The sequence below is a fragment of the Notothenia rossii genome (assembly GCF_949606895.1).
Source record: "Notothenia rossii genome assembly, chromosome: 4".
NCBI classification, from domain to species: domain Eukaryota; kingdom Metazoa; phylum Chordata; class Actinopteri; order Perciformes; family Nototheniidae; genus Notothenia; species Notothenia rossii.
The window spans coordinates 50,064,975-50,092,184 of NC_136902.1; the positions used below are offsets into that span (position 1 = coordinate 50,064,975).

General features: G+C 47.9%; 1 protein-coding gene across 2 annotated transcripts in view; it reads left to right on the forward strand.

The window, feature by feature from the left end:
* Positions 1-27,210, forward strand: part of LOC307036288 (uncharacterized protein) — an 80,974-nt gene that overhangs the window by 13,691 nt on the left and 40,073 nt on the right. For both annotated transcript variants that reach the window (XM_079676463.1, XM_079676464.1), the window contains one exon: positions 22,362-22,402. In XM_079676463.1, the coding sequence (XP_079532589.1) occupies positions 22,362-22,402 (41 nt within the window). The remainder of the gene's footprint in view (positions 1-22,361; positions 22,403-27,210) is intronic.

A 27,210-nucleotide genomic window follows, 5' to 3' on the forward strand; every position in this document is an offset into this window, starting at 1 on the left:
GCCCTCCCCCGTCTGCTCCCCCAACCACAGGCCCGCACCTAGACCAGCATCCTGGGCAGCTCTGTGATTGGCCAAGAGACGGGGGATGCCTGAGTGACACCCTCAGCCTCCTATACAGGGTCGCTAAACCACACTTGTGGAGCCATCTAGAAGTTAGATCACACATGGCCTGTTAGCACCCAGTTTGGCTTGTTGATGCCATATTATATGGCACAGTTTATTGTCCCAAGAAGACATTTGTCTTCTACATTCTACAATATACATTCAAAGATCAAGACCATAAAACAGTGAACTTCACAAGTCTGAACCTATTCACTCAGACACTTCACTTACACAATATAAAACATAGTAAGTCAACTGACTATAGCATATGCAAGAGCTACAGTATATTAATAAAAACAAGATTGCCATTTAGAAGCACATTAAAGCCCCCCCAAAACAATAATGGTCACACTGACGTGGGGTCAAAGATTGCGAGATTCACATTACATTATCTCCGTGTGTTTGCTCACACATATGTTATAGCACGTACCATGTTAGCCACGGTGCTTTGGGTTTGAATCCGGCCCAGGTGCTTTGCTGCATATGTCTCTCTCCACTGCGCCTGTCTAAACCAGCAATACCCCAAATAATAATTTAAAAAAAGAACACTGATTGTAACAATTCTCTTTTTAGCATCAGGGAACCTTCACAAGGATAAACTTCTGGTCCCTAGTACAAACCCTAACCCGAGGGTCTGCAACCTGCGGCTCCAGAGCCTCATGCGGCTCTTTTCCCATCTACAGCGGCTCCCTGGAGCTTTGACAATAAATAACATGGAAATTAGTAGCAGTTAGTTATTTGATATGTGTTTCAGCAGGGGACAAACATTCAAAGGGAACATCTAGGTGATACAGTGACACTGAAAGTAAAAAAGAGTTTGAGTATCCGGCCTACGATGAGTGAAATACACGTCACATCCGTCTCCAGAGCGGCTCAGTGAGCTAACCCTGGATTAATGTTTCTCTTTACTTACTAAGAATAAGAAAAGTCTCAGTAAAATAAGTTTGATACTTTTGTAAGTGATCAATTTCTATTATATTAATATTTCACAAATATGCAGAAAGTTCTGGAAAGTGTATAATTTATTGCAAACTTTTCTCTTCATAAGAGTTTGTTGATTTGATTTGTTTTAACGGGTAAATACACACATGTCAAGAGTTCTCTTTATAGTCGTTCTATAATTTTATAAATGCAACAAACTTTAGTTTTTGTACATATAGTATAAAGTATAGTGTAATATAAATATGTTTTGCGGCTCCAGACAACATTTATTTGATGGAAGTGAGGGCAGATTGGCTCTTAAGATAGTAAAGGTTGCTGACCCCTACCCTAACTCGGATCACACGGTAGTCCAATCCACATTTTATACTATATGTCACATGCAGGCCTTTTCAGGCTCACATCTAGATTAGCCTGTGCCAAAAGTGTTGCATCCTCGCCAAAAGTGTGCCGTATATTTACCAAAAGTGGCCCAGATATGTTTTAAGATAACCGGGCCACATTTGCTGCATCAGTTGTGGGCCACTTCAGGTTCATATCAAGATTTGCCGGTACCAATTGTGCGGCATCCTTACCACAAGTGGCCCACGTCTGTTTTTTAATATTTGGGCCATATTTTTCATGTCAAATGTGGGCCACTTTAGGCTCACTCTGATTAGCCAGTGCTGACTGTGCCTTACATTTTCCAAAAGTGGTCCAAATTTGTTGTAAAGTATTTGGGCCATTTTTGCCATGTCATATGTAGGCCACTTTAGGTTCACATCCGGATTACTGTGCCACATCTTTGCCTAAACTGGCCCAGATATGTTTTAAGATAACTGGGCCACATTTGCTTCATCATATATGGGCCACTTTTGGTTTACACCCAGATTAGCCTTTGTCCATTCTGCCACATCTTTGCCAAAGGTGGCCCACAGTTGTTTTGTGATATTTGGGCCATATTCACCATTTCCAATATGGGCCACTTTAGGGTGACATCCAGATTACACATTGCAGGTACACCGCATCTTTGCCAAAAAAAGCCCACATTTGCTTTGGGATATGTGGGCCATATTTGTTATTTTACAAGTGGGCCACTTTAGGCACACATCCATTTGGTCCGGGCCAGAAGAAGGCCAGCAGTGCCGCATCATTGCCTGAAGTGGGCCACATCCGCTTGCTATCTGAGTAAGACCTTTAGGCCATACTGAATGAAAACTTTGAAAAACAAACTTCTCGTAGGAATGTCGGACCGGGACACCCAGGGCATCCACGCGTGCGCCTTGATGAGCTGTACGACATATCCGAAAGGCCGATTCCAAAACCTTATAGTTATCGAGATATAACGCAAAAATAGAAAGCCCCTTGACCCCAGCCAATTAAGGAGAACCGTAAGGCCGTTTGTGACGAAAGTTATATGGGCACGTTCGGGGCAGCGCGCTGACCCAGAATCTGGTGTTTGATTTTGAAAACATATTTTTCCAAGCCTTTGAGAAAGTTATTTATGATTATCTTGGCCAATAGGGGGCCGTACAGCTTCGAGACTGGCACCATTGGATTCAGCGTCAAAAAGTAAGTCGGAATAGATATATTTTGATAAAAGACAAAACAAAACAACATTTTTTTACAGGGGTCAAACTCCAATCTTTTCGGTGATCTTTGGTGTTTCCTAAGGTCCTAGAAAATCGAGACCTAGCCCATTCGATTCAACGTCCTTTTCTGAGTCTGAAAAAGTGTTTTTCAATAAAAAAAAAAAAAAAGTTTTAAAAAAAAGCAAAATCTGCAACTATTTCAAAAATCTGTAACTTCTTATTGAAAAGATGTAGACCATTGATGTCACCTACCATTCGACTCAGCGTCATCCAATTAGTGGGGGGGAGGCATAAAAAAAAGGAAAAAAAAGATTCTGTTAAAGTCCTTATCTTGCGTAATTTACTGTAGCTGAAAGATCATAGAACTGTTTCAAAATGCATTAACTTGTTGGGTCTTATTCCAGTAACACGTGATATAGATCGAATATCGTTTCCTATTTGCTGTAAATCACTTGTTAATATCGGGAAAATGGGTCAAATTCAGAGGTATCCAGAAAAGTCTGGATTCAAACTTGCCGCTGCTTGGTGCTGTGTCGTGACGTCACGTGTGGTTCCGCGAATCCTGGTGAGTTCAGCCCGTCCCAGCATCACACAGTGTAGCATTGCTGGTATAGCCGCATGTCAACTTTGTGTATCAGTGTTTATCTCCGAGTTTGTCTTGTTTTTTCCGGATCATGGTGAAGAGGTGTGTCGTTGGCGGGTGTAGCAACACCAATCGGGATGGTTTTACCGTTCATTTGTTCCCGAAAGAGAAGGTTTTACGGGAGAAATGGGAGCGATTTGTGCGATCCGGACGGCAGCAGGGAGCCAGACAGCGGCAGCCGGGAACCACACGTGACGTCACAGAATGGCCTGCTTCCAGAAGCAAAGTTTTTTTATTGGACCTAATATTTTTCCTTTTTTTACATATTATTCAGTATGAAATAAAGAAACATACATTGACTATCTGTTGCATACACCCCCCAGAAATCAACTGCCAAAAAAAGTTTTTAATGTAAGATAAGGACTTTAAGTCCCTATCTCAATGAATGTTAGGGACCCAAAATAGTGTCACTACAAAGTACTACCAATCGAATCCCAATTGCTTGAAACGTGCTCCTAACTGTTTTTTGGGTGGTCAATTTTGGCCTCAACACTTGAATTGAGTGAATTTTTCAGATTTATTTGGGATACTTCTCCCCCCCACACCCCCCACCCCCCACACAGAGTACCCCTCTCCCTCCCCCATCAAGAAAAAAAGGAAAGAAAAGGCAAACAGCATAGATTCAACATTGATTCAATGTTGGCATTTCAATCATTGTCATGTCCAAGAAACTTATAGTGAAAGTTTATTCTTTATGTTAGAGTTGTCATGTCCCTTTGTCTTGTGCTTTATGTCTATGCCCTTAATTATTTCTTCCTCTCATTTCAGGCCTCCACGCTCCCCGCCCCTTTCTGTCTCCTGCGTCCTTGATTATTTTCCCCGCCCTGATTGTTTCCAACTGTGTCCCCTTTACCTGTGTATATATTGTGTTAGCTCCCTCCTGTTAATTGTCAGTTCGTTGTCTCTCGAAGACCTACGTATCGGCTTACCTCACGGACCTTTCACGGACCTTTCACGGACCTATGCTATAGATCACGATTCTAGTTTTCCTCGAAAGAGTGTTTTGTTTTCCTTATTTTATTACTGTGCAAAATTCCAGTAAAGTCTTTATTTTGAAACGCTATCTGAGTCTGAGTTTTGAGTCGTGCAATTGAGTTCATGCCTCAGTGTTCACCCCTTGACAGTACGAACTGACCAGCAAAATGAACTCAGCCGACTCAGATCAGATTAAGAACGCTATCCGCTCTCAGGGCCAACGTCTTGGGCAACAAGAGGAGCATATGGCCACCATGCAGCAGGGAGTGCAGAATCTAACCAGCAGCCAGAGGGAACTACAAACATCGGTGACGACCCAAGTGAATCTACTGGCAGCAGAGGTTCAGCGTGTGCTCACTCACCTGCAGGCTGTTTCTCCTCCTACGACTCCTCCGGTTCCAGCGGTGACCGGATTCGATCCCAACCGGGTTACTGAGCCGCACAGTGCTTCCATGCGTCTGGTTCCACCCGAAAAGTACTCCGGAGACTCAGAAGGCTGCCGGCCGTTCATCGTGCAGTGTGAGTTACACTATCACCACCAACCGGCTGCTTTTCCCACGGACAATTCCAAAGTGGCTTTTATGATCTCTCATCTCTCCGGTCGAGCAGCAGCGTGGGCCACGGCAGAATGGTCCCGAGGCTCGCCTATCTGCGGGTCTCTGGAAAACTTCATAGACACTATGAGGAAGACCTTCGATCAAACCACGCCGGGCAGGGAAGCAGCTCGGGCTCTGATCAAGCTGCGACAACATCAGCGGAGTGTGGCTGACTACGCCATCGAGTTCCGGACTAAGGCAGCCGACAGCGGCTGGAACTCCGCTGCATTGTTTGACGCTTTCGTCAGCGGTCTCTCGGATTCTTTACAAGACCAGCTGGCGCCTCTCGATCTGCCCGCTGACTTGGACTCTGTCATATCCATGGCTATAAGGATAGACAATCGTTTGACGGAGAGGAGAAGGAATAAATCCAAGGATGCGGTTGATCCGCCTCTCCAGAGGAGACGTTCGCCGCTTGATATTACTTCTTCTTGGAGGCTCCGTCACCCCTCACCACCTGCGTTCCGGACAACAGCGCCCCCTGGCTCCGTGGAGGAGCCAATGCAGTTGGGCCGCGCCAAGCTGTCGCTGGCAGAACGTCAGCGTTGATTCAAGGAGGGTCTCTGTTTCTACTGCGGGCAGCGCGGACACCCACAAGTGGCTTGTCCGGTAAAAGAGGAGGCTCACCAATAAAGAGGAGTACGTTGGTGAGCCGGATCTCTTCCTCTGACTTTCCTCCTCGCACCCTGACTCGGATCCAGGTAAAAATCAGAGACAATGTAGTTACTCATGGTGTTCTCATTGACTCAGGGGCGGACGAAAGTCTTATGGATTGGGGTTTAGTTAAAAAATGGGACATAAAAACTAAACCTCTACCCCAGCCTCTTGAAGCGAGTGCTCTCGATGGGCGGCTTTTGTTTAAAGTGACTCACCAAACAGAGCCTTTGGAAGTAAGATGTAATGATAACCACCACGAGACAATGTCTTTTCACTTATTTAACTCAGCCCAACATCCACTCATTTTGGGGTTTCCCTGGTTGAAACTTCATAACCCTCACATAGATTGGCAATCTGGGAGGGTGGAGGGGTGGGGAAAGAATTGCATTGATCACTGTTTTAAGCAGGTAGCAGAGATTGACAGGAGATGTAACACTGGGAGTGTTAGGCAGGATACAGTCCCAAAAATATATCTTCCGGATGTACTTTCAGTTCCTTCCTGCTACCACGACCTTAGTGAAGTCTTTAGTAAGTCCAAAGCTCTGGCTCTTCCTCCTCACCGCTCCTATGACTGTGCTATTGACTTGATTGCCGGGTCTCCCATTCCTAAGAGTCGACTTTATGCAATTTCAGGACCTGAGAAAGAGGCCATGAAGGACTATATTGATGCCTCCCTCAAAACAGGGCTTATTCGTCATTCCTCATCCCCAGCAGGTGCAGGGTTTTTTTTCGTGGGCAAAAAGGATGGGTCTCTTAGGCCCTGTATCGACTACTCACCTCTCAATGACATTACGGTTAAAAACCGGTACCCCCTCCCTCTCATCTCGTCCGCTTTCGAGCAGCTTCAGGAAGGCAAGGTTTTCACCAAGTTAGACCTGCGTAACGCCTATCATTTGGTCAGGATCAGGGAGGGCGATGAATGGAAGACGGGTTTTAACACCCCTTCAGGACATTATGAATACCTGGTCATGCCGTTTGGCTTGTCAAACGCTCCTGCAGTCTTCCAGGCTATGATCAACGACGTGTTGAGGGAGTTTCTGAACCGTTTCGTTTTTGTTTATCTGGACGACATTCTGATCTACTCCCCTAACCTTCACACCCACAAACAACATGTCCGCCTGGTTCTACAGAAACTGCTCCAAAATAAGTTGTTTGTCAAAGCTGAAAAGTGTGAATTTCATGTAGAAACAGTCACTTTTTTGGGCTTCATCATTTCCCCAGGTCAGGTTAGGATGGACCCAGAAAAAGTTAGCGCAGTAGCCTGTTGGCCTACCCCTGACTCTCGCAAGAAAGTGCAGCAGTTTTTAGGCTTTGCTAATTTTTACAGACGTTTTGTGCGGAGCTTCAGCGCTATTGCAGCCCCTCTTCATGTCCTCACGTCCCCTCAGGTACCTTTGTGTGGTCTCCTCAGGCTGAGGAGGCTTTTTCTCGGCTGAAAAAGATGTTCACCACTGCCCCCATACTTACCATGCCGGATCCCACTCGCCAGTTCGTGGTGGAAGTGGATGCCTCCAACGAGGGGGTGGGAGCGGTCCTTTCCCAGCAACAACAGAAGGACAACAAACTTCACCCCTGCGCTTTCCTGTCCAGGAAGCTCTCTCCGGCAGAGAGAAATTATGACGTGGGAAACCGTGAGTTGCTGGCCGTGAAGTTAGCTTTGGAAGAGTGGAGGCATTGGTTGGAGGGAGCCGAGCATCCTTTTGTGGTCTGGACCAATCACAAGAACCTGGAGTACATAAGAAAGGCAAAAAGACTGAACTCCCGCCAGGCTAGGTGGACCTTGTTTTTCAACCGTTTTGACTTTGTTCTTTCCTACAGGCCGGGGTCTCAGAATGTCAAGCCTGACGCTCTGTCCCGTCTGTTTGACCCTGTGCCTGCAGCCAAGGAGCCGGAACCCATCATCCCATTGAACCGGGTGGTAGGAGCGCTGACTTGGCCAGTAGAGAAGGAGGTAATACGTGCCAATGCTGGAGCTCCTGCACCAAGGGGTTGCCCGCCTAACCGGATTTTTGTTCAGGAGGCCGAGCGACCACAGGTGATCCACTGGGCTTACACTTCGCTGCTCACCCCGGAGTCAAGAGAACTATGTTCATTATTAAACAACGTTTCTGGTGGACATCCATGGAGAAGGAGGTGAAGGAGTATGTGGAGGCGTGCCCTATCTGCGCTCGAAACAAGACCTCTTCCAGGTCGCGAATAGGACTATTACAACCACTCCCTATTCCCAACAGGCCCTGGTCAGAGATCTCCATGGACTTCGTCACTGGCCTGCCCCTCTCTGGAGGTAAAACCACAGTTCTCACGGTAGTGGACAGATTTTCCAAGATGACACATTTCATTGCTCTGCCCAAGATGCCCTCAGCTAAGGAAACGGCGGAGGTCATGATGCAGAATGTATTTCGGCTTCATGGTTTTCCTAAGGATATTGTCTCCGACCGGGGCCCCCAGTTTGTGTCACGCTTCTGGAAGGAGTTCAGCAGCCTCATCGGTGCCACGGTCAGTCTCTCGTCTGGATACCATCCGGAGTCTAATGGCCAGACAGAGCGCCTAAATCAAGAACTGGAGACCTGCCTGCGCTGCCTGGTGTCCCAGAATCCATCCTCCTGGAGCAAGCACCTCACCTGGGTTGAGTATGCACACAACATCCACCCTACTTCTGCCACGGGCCTGTCCCCGTTTCACTGTGTTTATGGCTACCAGCCGCCACTGTTCCCAGCCACGGAGAGGGAGGTCACGGTCCCGTCTGCCCACGCTCTGGTCAGGCGTTGTCGGCGCGTGTGGGCTGCGGGTAGGAAGATACTCTGCAGGAATGCGCAACTGGTTAAAAGAGCAGCAGACCGAAAACACCGACCAGCCCCTGTATACCAGCCAGGCTAAAAAGTCTGGCTCTCTACACGAGACCTTCCCCTCCACGTACTCTCCCGAAAACTGGCTCCCCGGTTTGTGGGTCCTTTTCCCATCACCAAGGTCATAAACCCAGTCTCAGTGAGACTACGGCTTCCCATGGCCATGAAGGTACATCCCACCTTCCATGTAGGGAAATTAAAACCGTTGAAGGAGAGCGCTATGGTTCCCACCGTCAAACCCCCCCCACCCCCCCGGATGATCGATGGAGGTCCGGTTTACACGGTCAAGTCACTATTGGCTAGTCGGAAAAGGGGTAGAGGGCGACAGTTACTGGTTGACTGGAAGGGTTATGGTCCTGAGGAGCGGCAATGGATTCCTTCCCGCTTCATCGTAGACAAAAACCTCATTGAGGATTTTGACCGCCTCAACTCAGAGGAGCCTGGGCCGTCAGGAGCCGTCCCTAGAAGGGGGGGTACTGTCATGTCCAAGAAACTTATAGTGAAAGTTTATTCGGTAGGTTAGAGTTGTCATATCCCTTTGTCTTGCGCTTTATGTCTATGCCCTTAATTATTTCTTCCTCTCATTTCAGGCCTCCACGCTCCCCGCCCCTTTCTGTCTCCTGCGTCCTTGATTATTTTCCCCGCCCTGATTGTTTCCAACTGTGTCCCCTTTACCTGTGTATATATTGTGTTAGCTCCCTCCTGTTAATTGTCAGTTCGTTGTCTCTCGAAGACCTACATATCGGCTTACCTCACGGACCTTTCACGGACCTTTCACGGACCTATGCTATAGATCACGATTCTAGTTTTCCTCGAAAGAGTGTTTTGTTTTCCTTATTTTATTACTGTGCAAAATTCCAGTAAAGTCTTTATTTTGAAACGCTATCTGAGTCTGAGTTTTGAGTCGTGCAATTGAGTTCATGCCTCAGTGTTCACCCCTTGACAATCATTAAATTCGACCACAATACAACATTGATTCAATTACATCTTTTCAACATGTAAGGTTGATCCACCATCAATCTTCAACCTTAACCAAAAATAAACATTTTTGACCATAATTCAACGTTGATTTAACATCTTTTGCTATCTGGGTCATGACTTCATATTCCATACCAAGGTTCATGTGATGTGTACAAATACAAATTGAGCATTAGAACTTTATTTTTCAACCAACTATTTATAAGAAACTGTAAAATCTCAATATTTACAATATCAGAACTTTTTCAACCAACTATTCATTATAAATGTAAAGACAGGGGGAGCAGTGTCATGGTCTTTGTCTGTCTTCCAATACAGTGGGTCTGGCTGCTGTGTAGGCGGGGGTGATGGTGTATGGGCTGCTGGTGACTATGTTGGAGGGATGGAGGTAGGTGTGATTGTCCCGGGTTGATGCTGGTGGCTGTGTCGGAGGTACGTGTGCTAGGCGAGACTTGTTTGCTGCATAGGTTGATCATGATGGCTGTGGTGGAGGCCTTTGATTGAGGCCGCTGTAGTGATGCTGGTCCTCTGGTCCTTGATGGTGTTGGCTCTGGTGAAGGCCCTTGATCTTGACCTGGGGGCAGGCACAGATGGAGGTTCTGGTTGCTGGATAAACACCGCCTTTCTACAGGAGTCATTTGGGGGGGCTCTTGGGAAAATAGGTTGGGAACCACTGCCTTAACAAGACTTACTTGTTCCATGGAAGGCTTTGTGGACAGCATAGACTCTATTTTCAGGATCTATGCATTCACTCTGTAGGTGTGAACTTGCGGTTATGTCCTTTTGTTTGGCTGAGTGCTTTCTTTCCATGTGCTTTTTCAAAAAATATATATTTATGAGAACATGGCATATGGGACATTTCTTCTTCAGTACAGGCACTACACGGACCCTTTGCATCTTTCCCTCTGGGATGATGGGGGTTGCTGGATCTGGGATGATGGGGGTTGCTGGATCTGGGATGATGGCGGTTGCTGGATCTGGGATGATGGCGGTTGCTGGATCTGGGATGATGGCGGTTGCTGGCTCTGGGATGCAGTGTGCTTTGCCTTGCACAAAAATCGTTGTTTAAATCGCGTATTGAAAAAACAGCTGACATTGAGCGTTTTCTTTTGATGCGAACAGATCCACCACGGCCCGGCCGTAACGCACCCACAGCTGACTCACAATTATTGGATGTAGAGTCCAGTCTGCATTTTGTGGTGCACCTCTGGACAGCAGATCTGCACCGAGGTTCATCACTCCTGGTACGTGCGGCGCTCTCAGAGAGAGGAGACGTCCGCAGCTCCATAAGATCAGTTTGCGTGCCAGCATGTGTAACTGGAGAGAACGCAAACCCCCTTGGCGGTTTATATACGATATTGTGGTCGTGTTGTCCGTCCTCACGAGGACATGCTGTCCTCTGAGAAAAGGCAGAAAGCGTTTCAGGGTGAGGAACACCGCTAAAAGCTCCAGATAATTTATGTGTGACCGTTGGAGGTCTCTGCTCCAGAGACCCTTCACAGGTCGACCTTCGTATATACCCCCCCAGCCCGTCAGACATGCCTCTGTGGTGACCACCTTCCGCGATAGGACAGCACCCATAGGCACGCCCCGTACTAGAAAAGTCAGGTGCAGCCAGTTGCGCAGTGCCATTGCGCATTTCATAGTGACCATCATTCTCCGCGCGCCATGACGCGCGGGGTCCAGTCTGAGGGCAGCTACCCAGCGCTGAAACTCCCTCATGTGTAAGCGTCCCAGTCGTACCACCAGGATGACTGACGCCATGAGCCCCAGTAACCGCAGACATGATCTGAAGAGAACATATTTGCGTGGCTGGAAATGAGCGAGGCAAGCCCTGAAGGCTTTCACTCTCTCTGCTGACAGGCGGGCTGTAAAGGGTACCGAATTCAGGCATAGGCCCAGGAAGAGTACAGTCTGGGCTGGGGACAACATGCTCTTTTCTGTGTTTATTACAAAACCCAGGTCGAGCAGGTGTTTTACAAGGACATTCGTCTGCGTAATAGCCTCTTGCTCCGACTGTGCTAGAAGGAGCCAATCGTCCAGATAAGTTGCCAGGCGAATACCCTGTTGTCTGCTATCGCGGCTTCCGTACACCGTACAAACACTCGTGGGCTGAGAGACAGACCGAAAGGAAGTACTCTGTACTCGTAACAGATACCCTGAAAGGCGAACCTCAGATATTTCCTGTGTGGATAATATACTGGGATGTGGAAATACTCGTCTTTCAGGTCGACTGATGTGAACCAATCGTTTTGGCGCACGAGACGCAACAGAGATGTGTGAGTGAGCATTCTGAATTTGTATCTTTTGAGATATTTGTTCAGAGCCCTCAAATTCAGTATAGGCCGAATTCCGTTCCCTCCCCGTTTGGGAACGAGGAAATACTTGGAATAAAAGCTGCTCTGACTCTGTTCGGAGGGTATTAGATATAGCCTTCTTTTCTAGTAGCGAGAGAATCTCTTGCTCCAGAATATGGGCTGACTCTCCCCGGGCATACGAATGCAGAATGCCCGAAAAGTGAGGGGGGGTGACAGCGAATTGGAGTCTGTAACCCCGTGCTATTGTCTTGAAAACCCAAGTAGAATCTGTGAGCATCCTCCACTTCAAAGCGAGTGGAGATGTCACATTCCTGTTGTCTGCCCTCTGTGTCTTTATTTGTTGTGTTATGGGGCCCTCTAGTGTCTGAACACGGTGGTACCCCAGGTTGACAACCCCGGTCGACACTGCGCATGCGCGTGGCGGTGATGCCTTCACAGCCCCGTCCATCGTCTGCTTTCTGAGAGAGGCAGCAGCCACTCTTAGAAGGGGGTTAGACGTCAGACTGTTTATTGTTTTCATTGTTTTTCTTTTCATTTGTATTGACTGCGCCCTCGGCTTTAAGCCTGGAAACGACAGTGGAAAATGATTTATTAAAAGACAATAGTGATGACATGTGTTTGTGTGACTTAAACAGGCAGCGGAGCTTGCTGTCTTTGATGTTAAGTCCATTTCCCTCACGGCACGAACTTGAGGATGACGTTCTGACATCACTCGAGGCGGCGGGAAAATGGGGGCATGGTTGCACCCCGGAAACACATGAGCATCCAACACTGGAACGTGTTCTGGAGCTGGAGAACAGGGAACTCCCAGCTCTTTTATCGAGGAGAGGAGGCTGTCAGGTCGCCCTTTTCTTCTTCCTCGCCTGGTGGCTAAAAGTCTGGACCGGCTGTGCCTGAGTGGCTGCTGCCGGAACCGGAGACTTTCTTGGCCAGCTCGTCCTCGCCTCGTGTCTGGGCTGGAGACCCGGGGCGGGCTGTGACCTCTGCTGTTTCGGAACCTTGAAACGGGCAGGACGTGAGGCAGCCTGAGCGAAGAACTGCTGCGGGGCCGTTGAAGGCGGTGGCTGGACCCTTCGGGGAAGACAAAGCTGGAGAGCCTCATCCTCCTTCTTTTTGGATTCACACCGCTGCTGCATCGAAGCTAGAGCAGAGCCAAATATGCCCTCGGGAACAATAGGCATGTCCAAGACGTCCTCTTTTTCCCGGTCTGGAAGGTTCGTCAGGTTAAGCCACCTGGCTCTCTCCTGTACAACCATTATCCACAGTGCTTTGCCCGTGGCTTGGACTGCACGGCGCTGCACACGGAGGCAAGTGTCCGTGATCGCTGCGATTTCGTCCCACACGGCAGCCTCAGGTTTGTTCGTCATGTCCTCGCAGAACTCGGCCTGCTAGGCGGTCAGCAGCGAGGAGACGTTGAGCGCCCTGGCGGACAAAGCTGCGGCTTTATAGGCTCGTTCGGTCATTACTGACTGGAAGCGGTCTGCCTTTGTTGGTAGCGCGGGGTTCCTGCTCGGTGCCGAAGCCAGCCGCGGTTGGAGGTGGGCTGCAACCAGCGGCTCCATGGGCGGCATGTGGAACAGGCCGAGTTTCTCCATGCCGTCACAGTCCAAAGAGGAGGCACCCTGGATTGGGGCCTTGTTGCTGAAAGGGCGGCCTCTCCACGAGACCGACACCTCGTCCAGCATCCCTGGAAAGACTGGGAGAAGCTGCCTCTTCATCCTCGCTGCTTGGGGCAAGTTCTTCCCCTCATAGCGAGATCTGGAGGTCTCCTTGGCCACTTCAGGCCAGGGTATGTCCAGCCTGGACGCAGCGCGTTGGAACACGGCCTGCAAGTCCATACTGAGGCAGGGCGAAGCTGGTGTGCTTTCACCTGGGGAAGCGGACATCGCCTCCGGCTTTGCAGCCTAAGCAGATGAAACGAAGATGTCATCTTCGTGCTCATCCGAGTCGGATAAGAGGAACTCAGAGGTATCCTCTTCATCCTCCTCCATATAATCCAGCTCCAGGACATCCTTCGCGGGTGGAACCACGGTGAAGTCCAGTTAGGAGCCCCAGCTTGACACAGCGCGGGGCTCCGTTCTCGCGGCTCTTGCCACCACCGGGCTCCTGCCTGACACGGCGCGGGGCTCCGATTCCGCGGCTACCGCCGTTGTTGAGCCCCAGCCTGACACAGCGCGGGGCTCAATCTCCGCGGCGGTCGCCACTATGTCCCGATTGCCGGCCGGCAAATCAACTGACATGAAGGGGTCCTGTCCCGACAGGCTAGATTGGCGTGCTAGCCGTTGGCGGAGGCCCCTGACGGTGAAGCGGGCACAATCCCCGTACGAACCTGGGTTATCGATAGCTTCCTGGGCGTGTTTCACCCCAAGGCAGGACGAGCAGACCTGGTGTGAGTCCGTGCTCGAAATCTTAAACCCGTAGCCGCAGAGCCGAGTCTCCGAGCCTCCGTCTCCTCCGGTGGGAGGGAGAGAAGGATCCATCCTCGTTAGCCAGTGTGTCGGCGTGGAGGGACAAACTAGTAACAGGTATGTTACCGTTTGAAAGAAAAAATCAAAACCTTCTCGTTATTCCGAAAGGAAAAACAGCGGGCAGATTTTTTTATATTAAATGGTGTGTTAATATCTTTTATCTCCGTCTCCTCTGGTGTAAGGGAGAGAAGAATCCGTCCTCGCTCGCCGGGGTGTCGGCGTGGAGGGATAAACTAGTAACAGGTACGTTACCGTTAGAAGAAAAATCAAAACCTTACCGTTATTCCGAAAGAAAAAACGGCGTGGCAGATTTCAATATTAACTAGTGTGTTAATATTCAATTCAATCTTCTTGCAAAGCAAGAGTAGCCGGCAAGCGCCCGTCGACCGAAAGTTAGCTTGTGGTTCAGTCTGTTGACAGTTAAGCTAGCCCGGCTACTGATATTTTGAGATGTACTCCGAAGCGAGAAGAGGTGTTTGAATGACGCTGCATCGTAGCAAAAGCTACTTATAGGGTGGGTGGATTCCCTGACGTAGACGTCAAGATCACCAGCCAATCAGGATTGGCGTAATGAGATTGATGCTTCTGTTTGCATACGCGTTGAGTTCCATCCCATAGTGAGACATCGAACGGAGTGTTATGAATGAGAACAATTGCAAAGATAGCCATAATGCAATATCCAACAGATCCTTCCCATGTAGAAGTCTTTAACATCAAGTGCAATGACAGCTACATTTCCATGTGCTGCAGTGTAGGCCCTTGTCAAGCAGATATGGCATATCCCAAAAATACAGAAGGGCGGTCATTCCAAAAACAATGGTTCTCCGGGAATGCGTGGCTGGAGTACTCACCTACTGCTGATTCAATGCACTGTTTTAGTTGTCGGCTTTTCCACTCTGAGGAAAAGTACAAAATTAGAACAGCATGGACGACTGATGGCGGAAGGAGGTGGAACACTGCTCTTGAAAAAATCAAGCAACATTCATGCACAGAGATGCACATGACAAGCATGGTTAGTTGGACCAACTATTGAAAAAAGGCACTCCAGTCTGCATTAGATGTCTCAGATGTGAAGGGGATGGAGGTTAGAGAGCGAGAGAGGCAGACTAATAGAGAGATCCTGACCAGGTTGATCGATATCACATTATATCTTGCACGACAGGGACAAGCATTTCGAGGCAGTGATGAGAGCGAGTCCAGTGCCAACCGAGGTAACTTTCTTCAATTTGAATTTATTGGCCAAATATGATAGTGTGCTGAATATGCATACAGAGAAAGTTGCCCAAGTGAAAGGAACCAAGAGAAGGCCCCAGGGTGTTAGCGCTGTCTAATAGGAGCCAAAATGACATTATTGCAGCGCTGGCTACTTACGTCAGGGGGGAGATACGAGCTGAATTGAAAGGGGCTGAAATCTACTCCATCCTCCTTGATGAAACCTCAGATGTTTCCCGCAAAGAACAAGTGTCCTTTGTGGTGCGATATTTCCATGAGATGGAAATCAAAGAGAAATTCATTGAGGTGTGCACTGTTGATACAACTACAGGTCAGGAGCTGGAGAAAACTGTGCTCTCACTTCTCCAGAAGAATGGCCTAGAGCTGAAAAATCTGTATGGCCAAGGCTACGATGGAGCAGCCAACATGAGTGGCATGTATAAAGCCAGTTTCAAGCCAGAATATGCGCACACAATGAGAAAGCCCTCTATGTGCACTGCAAAGCACACTGCCTAAATCTGGTCCTGGTGGAAGATTCAAAGTCCAACAAGCATTTTATCACATTCTTCAACATTGTGGAGAAATGATATGCTTTTTGCAATGGCTCCCCAAAGCGCCATGCTGCCTTGGTGAAATGCCAGCAGTCTCTGTATCCTGGACAGCGTGTTCTGGAGCTCCAGCAGCTGTCGGATACCCGATGGGCATGCAGGGAGGCAGCACTGAAGGCCCTTCAGAGAAATCTGAATGCTGTTTTGAAGCTCCTTGATGACATCATTGACATCGATCCAACTGACCTGGCCCGAGGTGATGCTCAGATGTAGACATGCGATCAACTTCATATTCCTTCTCTGCCTGGAAATCGCCACTCCAGTGTTCAAAGTCACTGCTGTGGTATCAGATTCTCTGCAGGAAGAAGGCTTGGACCACTCCACTGGCAACAAGGTGATTGATGGTGTGCTTCGCACATTGCAAACCATGAGATCTGAGGAGAGGTTTGGGGAAATATTTAAATGTGCATCAGAGAAGGCAGAGAGCCTCGACATTGAAGTACCTACTGAAGTGCCTGGTCAGAGGAAACGGAAAGTGCCAATGCGTTTGTAACACGGCCCAACAGTGTCTCAAGTAGGTGCTCAGTTTGAGTCTGTGGAGGCAGGGCCGGACTGGGACAATAAGTCAGGCCGGGAATTATACACCCAGCCAGGCCACTACCAGTTTTCTATTGTGCCATTTTCTTGGATTTATTTGTAAATATTTACAGCGTTGCTGCCCATAGTGATAGCCCTAAACTTTAAATCTACTACCCCAGAATAAACATATGGACATAAGTTACTATTTAAAAAAAATGTGCAGATCTATTTGGGAACCTATCCATGTGCACATATTTTAAGTGGAGGTGGACCTCAAATCCTCTAAATGTTGGACTTTAATGCATCAATCTGGTGCACTTTGAAGGGGAAATAAAGAGACTACACCCATATGAAACAGAACTGTATACATTTAAATAATCATAAAATCATAAGAACATGGCCATAACCAATAACATACCATATCCAATATGAAAAAACATTGAAACTTGTTTATTTATTTGTTTTTGGTTCATTTATAGTTGTGAGTGTGTCTGGGCTCCTGAACCAGCCTCACCCGTCTTCCTCTCTCCCCTGCTCCCCAGCAAAGACTAGTTTTAGCTCTCAACAAGTTTTTAAAGTTATTTTTCATTTTCACCTAGTTAACATTTTATTTTTTATTATTCATGCATATTTTACTAATCACTCCCCCCTCAAATGGAAATATGTGTTTACATAAAGGGTGACCAAACCGTTTGAGACCCACAGAGAACTTAGACTAAGTTAACTATCTAAACACTCTGAAGTCCTTTACCTCACCTGAGCTGTAGTTATCACTCTCTCAGTCTGACAGGAGAGGACTCTCCTCCACCTTGTTGACAGCTCATTATATCCGTTAGCGCCGCTAGCTAGCACCAGATGCTAACAACAACAACACATAACTGGTGCGCGCGCTTTCTCTCTCGCTCGCGCGCGCCACACATACACACCCTCCCGAGCTTGAATGACACACAGAGACCAATCGAGGGCATTAGTGTATGATCTGTATGAAAGTGGCCATATCGGCAGGCCACATCATGTAGACAGCCAGTCACCCTCTGTGAGGCAGAGTCAGACCCACATTTGCGCAGCGTTGCGTTCACAATACATACATAAAAAAAAAAATCCTCAGGCCAGCAGGCCACTTAACAGGCCAGGCTATCGGGAAACCTCCCGGTCCTCCCGATGGCCAGTCCGGGCCTGTGTGGAGGCATACTTCAGGAGTACTGTGTACTACTCCTTTCTGGATAGTATGACTGAGGAGCTTAAGAGGAGATTCAAGGGGAACAAACCTGGAAGTGGAAGTCCCACTGACAAAATCATCCAGTCCTTCCACCCCTTAACAGTACATGCCAAATGGGTAAGCAACCCAGACGCAGAAGCAAAGGAAGCTGTCCACATCCTCTGAGAAGACGAGGATCAGCTGCAGGCAGAACTGAAGGTCTTCAACTCCAGCTTTCCTTCAGAAAACCTCAAAGAAATCTTTGCCATACTGAGGGAAAACAGGGAAACTCATCTTTCCAGCCTTTGTGAAGATGATACAAATCTATGCAACACTGCCAGTGACAACAGCTTCTGTGGAGAGAACATTCTCGAAGCTGAAAATTATCAAGAACCAACTGAGAAGTCTGTGTGGACAAGAACGGCTCTCTGACCTTCTCCTGATTGCCATAGAGACAGACATCCAAATCAAACATAGTGAGGTCATCAGAATATTCAAAGACATGGCACCAAGGAGGATGCTCCTTTAAAGTAGGAGAAAGACAATGATAATAAGACCACAATGGAGACTCCTTTATTCTTTGAAAAATATTCACATTCATCCACAGTATTATTCACTTTAGTTTGTTAGCTTTATTTTATAGCTAAGTTAAATAGACTGATTAAGGAATTTTCTGTTGATGCCACAAGCTTTTGTTATGTAAAATCCCTGTGATCTCTGGTGAGTTAGCCCAGTGGTTCTCAACCTTTTCAGGTCACGAACCCCCAAAATAATCATATTTGAACTGGGGGCCCCCCGCCCTGATTCCACAGATAAATATTGTGAAAATAGATGATCTACAAGCTCACAATGCCACGCAATGCGAGGCGTTGTGAGCTTGTAGATGGCTTTCTTATATTATTTGACAATTTGGCCAATGTTTGACCAGTTTTTATAGTAGTTTGTTGATTACTTTTGATGCAGTAGTGCAATTTTTTCATTTCATATAAAAAGTTTTTTCATTTTTTAAAAGTCACTTGTTAATAAAGTATTTAGTCAATCAATCAATGCTCACTCAAGTCATTATTTAGTCAGTTATTTATTTCATAGACACTAAAGCATGCATGCACAATGTGGCACTGCAATCTTTGTTTTTTCTGTTGTTGCTTATTTAAATTGTTACAATAATTTACCAAAAACCAACCTGTTGAATATTAAATATATTAAACATCTGCATCAGACAGCATATGGTTATTGAAATAAATATATATGCAATTACGACATACAAGATGTGCCTTTAATAAATCTCACACTACTAAGGCAGCCGGCGGTTCCACCAGGGGCGTCAATCCCAGGGGGGTTTCGTCCCCTCCTAGCTTCAGATTGGACCCCCCTAAGTCAGTTAGAACAGGGGTTCCCAAAAATGGAAAATTAAAAAATATATATTATTATTAATAATAACGTTTGCATAGACATTTTCAGGGGCGGACTAGCCATCTGTATAATTTCCCCGCAACGAGGCTCCCCCTTTGACAATAAACTAGTGCAGTGTTTCTCAAACTTTTTCATACCAAGGACCACTTAACCAATAAAAAACACTCGTGGATCACCTAACTCCACAAATATCCAAAAACAATAGGCCTGCTTACCCATTCCAGCAGTATATAACAAATTAAAGCCTAATAATGACAGTAGTGATAGTAATAGTAGTAGTAATAGTAATAGTAGTAGTGATAGTAGTGAGACAATAATGACACTCCCGCGAGAGTGCGGAAAACTGAAATTAATTCACTAGCCCCCCCCCCCCACCATCGACAGGGGGTCGCCAGTCTCTGGCACTGTTATTTTGGGGGTCGCGGGCTGAAAAGTTTGGGAACCCCTGATTTAGAATAATAGAAATAAATGTTAAAATAATTAATTTTTTGATAATAAATCAGTAAAATCAGGCGAAAATAAGAATTAAATAACATAACCCTAACCTAACCCTAACCCTATTTAGGAGCAATGGATGTCCACTTGCGGGAGACGACAGACAGTGGTGCGGTTAGCCAAAGTGACAATGGATGTCCACTTGCGGGAGACGACAGACAGTGGTGCGGTTAGCCAAAGTGACAGACCTAATGTTAGACCAATTTACAGGCAATGGACGTCCACTCTCGGGAGAGAGACCTCCAGCATGTGTCCCTGACATGGAGACTCTGTTTATTTCACTCATCCAGGACAGAGACCGGGGAAATCTCCTCTCTGTGGCCCCTCCAAGACCCCCAAAGGACGGACCACAGACCTCCAGCATGTGTCCCTGACATGGGCACCTCCATAACCTTGCACACCGTGAGTCCCCGGACTCCCGGACTTAAGCACTCCCCCACGGACTAAACCCAGATGTTCACACCCTACAGAACTCCATGCCCCTGGTTAACCTAAAGGGGGTGGATTTTGTGGTGCTTTACCGTCGGCACATCGGTATCCATATTCGGCCTTATTCACGGCACCACCACCCCTTCTGTGGAGGATATTCTCATGCTCCTGGTAACCCTTTAAATAGTCTGATACTGTCAGGGCTCATCACCGCACTTTACAAGCCATAAATAATGTTTAAATGGTCGGGGAAAGTGTTTTTAAACGTCTGGAAGAGAGTTGTAGCCTGTCATTTTGCAGGATATCATTTAACATGTAACCTCTCCTGGAAATGCACAGAATATGTCCATTTCCAGGAGAGGTTCCATGTTAAATTATATCCTGCAAAATGACAGGCTATAAGCCAGGAAAAAGTGTTTGAAAGGCGGGGAAAAGTTGTTTAAAATAGTCGGAAAAGTGTTTTTAAACGTCTGGAAGAGAGTTGTTGTCTGTCATTTTGCAGGATATAATTTAACATGGAACCTCTCCTGGAAATGCGCAGAGTATGTCCATTTCCAGGAGAGGTTCCATGTTAAATTATATCCTGCAAAATGACAGGCTATAAGCCAGGAAAAAGTGTTTGAAAGGCGGGGAAAAGTTGTTTAAAATACTCTGATACCTCCAGGGCGCATCACCGCATTTTACAAGCCAGGGAAGGTGTCGGAATCCTGGGTAAACATTGTTTAAATAGTCTGACACCTGGCACTGTATTTGCCCCTGGGAGAGGTTCCATGTTAAATTATATCCTGCAAAATGACAGGCTATAAGCCAGGAAAAAGTGTTTGAAAGGCGGGGAAAAGTTGTTTAAAATACTCTGATACCTCCAGGGCGCATCACCGCATTTTACAAGCCAGGGAAGGTGTCGGAATCCTGGGTAAACATTGTTTAAATAGTCTGACACCTGGCACTGTATTTGCCCCTGGGAGAGGTTCCATGTTAAATTATATCCTGCAAAATGACAGGCTATAAGCCAGGAAAAAGTGTTTGAAAGGCGGGGAAAAGTTGTTTAAAATACTCTGATACCTCCAGGGCGCATCACCGCATTTTACAAGCCAGGGAAGGTGTCGGAATCCTGGGTAAACATTGTTTAAATAGTCTGACACCTGGCACTGTATTTGCCCCTGGGAGAGGTTCCATGTTAAATTATATCCTGCAAAATGACAGGCTATAAGCCAGGAAAAAGTGTTTGAAAGGCGGGGAAAAGTTGTTTAAAATACTCTGATACCTCCAGGGCGCATCACCGCATTTTACAAGCCAGGGAAGGTGTCGGAATCCTGGGTAAACATTGTTTAAATAGTCTGACACCTGGCACTGTATTTGCCCCTGGGAGAGGTTCCATGTTAAATTATATCCTGCAAAATGACAGGCTATAAGCCAGGAAAAAGTGTTTGAAAGGCGGGGAAAAGTTGTTTAAAATACTCTGATACCTCCAGGGCGCATCACCGCATTTTACAAGCCAGGGAAGGTGTCGGAATCCTGGGTAAACATTGTTTAAATAGTCTGACACCTGGCACTGTATTTGCCCCTGGGAGAGGTTCCATGTTAAATTATATCCTGCAAAATGACAGGCTATAAGCCAGGAAAAAGTGTTTGAAAGGCGGGGAAAAGTTGTTTAAAATATTCTGATACCTCCAGGGCGCATCACCGCATTTTACAAGCCAGGGAAGGTGTCGGAATCCTGGGTAAACATTGTTTAAATAGTCTGACACCTGGCACTGTATTTGCCCCTGGGAAACTTCAAGGTTATATTCATGTTTTATTATTTATTTAATAATCACATGATTTTTACAAAAACAGTATACACAGTATACATATATACAATAATAATAATAATAATAATATAACAATATACATAATAAAAACATGAAAAGTGGTGAAAATGAGAAAATGTATCCGAAAATAGTGCCTCCTAATGCGGGCATGTGGACAGTAGCCACAGACTCACAGGCACACACACACATGCAGAGATCCAGGGGGCGGAGCACATGGCTTTTTTTACCCAGAAATAAGTCTATGAGAGGCGGGGAGACTCAGAGGACAGGCTGCGTCACCTCACTTTGTAACCCAGGAAAAGAGCAGGAATTCTGGCTGCGTGAGTGTTAAAAGTGCATTCATCTGTGTTAATCCGACAGCCGCAGAGGTGCTGACGCAAAGCAGGCGGAACAAATTGATTATTTGAACCAGGAATAAATGTTTGCAAGGCGGGGAAAGTGTTCCTGCAGCCCCTCCATAACGGTAATAATGATTAGAAATGATTTCCAGGGCAGAAAGCGTTTTTTAAATGTGGAAAAAAATATGTTAAACTGTTTAAAAAGCACAAAGTGATTTGAGTGCAGTTCTCATGTGTCCCCACAGGAGGGCGCGTCGTCCCAGGGAGCACAGTACATGGTGACAAGGTACGATTTATACCCTAAAATAGCATGCTAAGTGTGGGTGGATTAGTTTCAAAGCATGCACACTCTGCTCGTGTCAGACTTCCATCAAATAGACCGGGGAAAACACCTCTCATTAGCCCCTCAAAGACCACCAAAGGACGGACTAAGCAGCTCCAGCACGGCTCCCTCACATGGAGCTCAGGTTATTTCATACCTCCAGGAGAGGGACCGGGAAAACCACCTCTCTGTAGCCCCTGACAGAGCCCCAAAGGACGGACTAAGGACCTCCGGCAACAGTGGCACTTCCATAACCTCGTGCACCGTGAGACCCCGGGCCCCCGGACTTAAGCACTCCCCCACGGACTAAACCCAGATGTTCACACCCTGCAGAATCTCATGCCCCTGGTCACCTTTAAGGGGGGGTGGATTTTGCGGTGCTTTACCGTCCGAACACAAGCATCAATATTCGTCCTCCTTCACAGCAGCAGCAGCAGCAGCAGCAGCAGCAGCAGCAGCACCTGCCCTGCTGGAGGTTCACACTTTAACTTATTTGTATTCGTTTTTTTTTGTTCCCCTCCTCTGCCTTACACATCCTCCCACGCTCGAGCACTCCTCACTCGGACTAAACCCCTCCATGCACACCGCCAGAACCAGAACCTCACGCCCCTGGTGACCTTAAAGGTGTTTGTCTTTGTTTGTTTTTGTACTCCACATAGACAGGCAGGTGTTCAGCACCACGGACAGAGCGGGCCCGCTGCTGCTGCTGCTGGAAGGTGGAACACTTTGAGTCTTTTTATTTTCTCTTTTCTCCCTGCTCCTGCACACACCTTTTGTTACCCTCCTCTGCCTTACACATCCTCCCACGCTCGAGCACTCCTCACTCGGACTAAACCCAGATGTTCACACCCTACAGAACTTCATGCCCCTGGTTACCCTAAAGGGGTGGATTTTGCGGTGCTTTACCGTCCGCACATCGGCATACATATTCGGCCTTATTCATGACACTACCACCCCTTCTTTGGAGGATATTGCAGGATATAATTTAACATGGAACCTCTCCTGGAAATGCACAGAGTATGTCCATTTCCAGGAGAGGTTACATGTTAAATTATATCCTGCAAAATGACAGGCACTGTATTTGCCCCTGGGAACCTTCAAGGTTATACTAATGTTTTTTTTTTATTTTTTATTTAATTATCACACCACTTTTACAAAAACAGTATACAAAATAAACATAATAACAACATGATTAACAGGGGCCTGGGGGCCATATTAGCCGTCTAACTTGTACAGTGCACCGGGGAAAAAAGGTTGAGTCCACGGCCCCTTTCCCCTCATCAGGAGTACCAATCGGTCCTGAAGAAGAGGTATCGCTGCTCTCCGCCCCTGAATCCTCTTCGGAGGTAGCTGACGGTGGTAGACCTCCTTCTGATGATGATGCTGCTGCAGCTGCTGCCGCCGCCCTGAACATGGAGCGGATCTTCAATGCCTCCTTTATTCCAGGCGTATTCGCGTAGAACCGGTCTGCAGTGCTTACGTCGTGGCACATAAACCTAGCCAGAATCGACCTGCTTTCTGGATCTTGGTGATGCTTGATATTGTCAGCCAGGGCAGTGCGCAAGATGGTGAAGGTGACGGCTGTTTCTAGCCCAGCATCAGCCCAAGCCCTCTTCAAGTGAGCGTTCAGGTTCTTGGAAGCCTGCTTCCCCGATGTGAAAAGGAAGAATTCATTCTGAGGACCCGACAAGCCCTCTTTTATCCCCATCCACCGCATGACCCAGCTAAACTCCTTTATTGTAAGCACCAGCTGTGCTTCACCAAATGTCTTGGCAGTCTTGTGATCCTGCACGTGGATGATGTAGCCCTCAGCAGTGCCCCTTCTGTCCGCCTCAAAGACCTCCGTGTTGGTCATGTTTGCATACACACCCGGACGGTGGCCATACAGGAGGCTCCAATGGAGGCTTAGATAGCCATATAGCAGGTACTGGGTGATTGTGGTCGGATTGCTAGCCATCAGGTCAAGGAGATAAGGGATGCGCTTCTCAGCGGCCGCCATGGCGGCGAGAAGCTCCGCCTGGCTCGGCAGACGATCCAGCTTGTCCCTCTTCACCTTAAACTGGTGGAGAGTGACAGACTTTTTCAAATCGTTAATGTTGGCTTTCACCTCTCTGATGATGTTGGTCATATCAGACTGGGTGAGCCTGCACCCCCGGAGCTTTGATGCAGACAAGTACCTCAGGAAATGGTTCACAGTCTTCAGGAACAACAGCGATGTTGTGACTGTCCGGCCCGACTCTGAAATATACTTGCTCCAGCCACGGACCCTCTTTGTGTCTTTTAGAAACAGCCAGTCTGACAGCCGGTCAAAACCATGGGCCATGAATACTATGAAGTTCTTTATCCGGCTGACATTGGACATACAATTCTCTTTCCGTTTTACTGTCGGTGCAAGACCCTCACAATGACCTCTGTATGTCTGAATGTACGTCTCCATGCTTTTAGGCAACGTGATTTCACGCATGGTATTCCGCAGTCCCTTCCCAGTGCACCATTGATTTTGGGAAGAGGGCCAGTCCTTAGCCAGATTAGCTTTCAGCTTATTGGAGACAGACGCACGGGTCTTCTGGCATACAGGGGTCTCACTACAGGAGGCTTCTACGGACCGCATGACAGTCTGCATCGGGGTCTTGCTTCCGGAGGCTTCTGGGGACCGCATCACAGACTTGAGAGGGATCTCACTCGCAGAGGCTTCTATGGACCGCATGACAGTCTTCACTGGGGTCTCACTACCGGAGGCTTCTGGGGACCACATGACAGTCTTCACTGGGGTCTTGCTTCCGGAGGCTTCTGGGGACCGCATCACAGACTTGAGAGGGGTCTCTCTACCGGAGGCTTTGTTGGACCGCATGACAGTCTTCACCGGGGTCTTGCTTCCGGAGGCTTCTGGGGACCGCATGACAGTGTTCACCGGGGTCTCACTACCGGAGGCTTTGTCGGACCGCATGACAGTCTTCACCGGGGTCTTGCTTCCGGAGGCTTCTGGGGACCGCATCACAGACTTGAGGGGGGTCTCACTCGCAGAGGCTTCTATGGACCGCATGACAGTCTTCACCGGGGTCTTGAGAGGGGTATTGCTGCCGGAGGCTACTGAGTTCATGTCGGGGGTACTTGGGATTGCTACGCCCTTAAATCGTATACATTCTTCGTCTTCCTCAAGCAGAGCAGCAGTGGCATTCTGCTTCCTGGGTTTTAGACCCTGTTTTAGCCTGGAGCGCAGGGTCTTCACCTCATCAATGAGGGCATCCTTCTGAGCCCTCAATGCCACATTGTCCAGCCTCACCTGCATGCAGTCCTCTTCGTCACACTCGGTATGTGGGGAGAAGGGTGAAGGGTGCACCGGGTATTCCTCCTCATTGTCTATATCCAATGATGTAGCCATTCCAATGATGGGATTAGTCTCTCGGAGGTCATGGAGCAACTGCAGGGCCACACTATGCTTCAGCCTTGCCATGACCTGATGTGCCTCATCTCGGGAGAACTCAGGGTGGTCACGAGTTACATGACGGTGTAGTTTCCTCCCAGCATACGAACACCCTGTGATGGGACAGGGTTTGGTCCGAACATTTATTCTACCACTGGCCATTTTAAGAATGATGCCTCTTTCATCCAGGTTCCGCACTGCATGTTTGTGCTTAAGGTGCTTATTCAAAGCCAGATAGCGGAGGCTGCACACCGGGCATTCGGTCAACATCCTTCCAAAAACACACACAATGAATTATATTTAAATGGTTTTCTGTTTCTCCGTTTATATGCGTTAGCCAACTGCTGATTGCAACCATGGGTCCGATGCTTCAATGCAGGGAACACGGACCAAGGGGAGGACTTGGGTTACCACCTGGTTAAAATGGTCCCACCTCCGCACCAACGCGACTGGCGATGGGTCCGATACATTGATTGTTTTTTGTTTCATGGTTCTGCCACGAACTCACAAGACAGTTTTGGGTACAAAACGTGGGGGTAACAGTACCTCCGGGCGCTCCGTCCCGCTCCGGCTTTCGCCGCAGCGGGGGGAGGAGGCATTGAACCCCTCGCACCTGCCCCCGGAGGAGGCAGGGGAGTCAGGTACCCGGAGGCGCACGGTGGACGGCCAGGGCGAGACCGCCACACCGCACTGGAGTCAGAGTTCCGAGTTTTTCGAGCCAGGTCCCGGTGAAACGCAGTACGGAGCACCCGGCAGGAACCTCCAGCAGACCCCCCCGCGCGGTTCCCTCGTCCCTCGGAAGAGGCGGAGAGGTGGGTGTTTTTCATCTGCTGGCGGACTGCCGGGGAGAACGTGCTGCTCGGGAGCCAGGCTCAGAGTTAGTGGAAGTGAGAGCCCGTGCACCTGCCTTTTACAGCAGGCACGCGCTGGTATCGGGGTGGGGAGAGAAGGTAGATGCAGAGGCTGCAGAAACAGCCAGAGCCTTTCCCCTCTAACACACCCCTCATTTGGTTCATGAGCACTGGGCAGAGTCCCCTGTCAACTCTCCTTATATTCCTCCGGAGACCAGTTGGGAAATGGCAGCATCCCACTTCACCTGGTAGACCAATATCGTTAAATGAGCTCAGTAATGTACTGCACAACATCACATGGGTAAAATGAGCTATATCATGCACTGCAAAATCACATTTGGTTTATTTCCAAAAAGCCTGGAAAAAACACATATCCATCATGTCCTGTAAAATATCATTCTTTGTTTATGTCCGCTCCAGGATTACCCGTAGTTTGGATGAACCGACCGCCAAGCACCGGAAGCTGGACCCGGGGAGGAGGCCCTCCGATGGCGGGT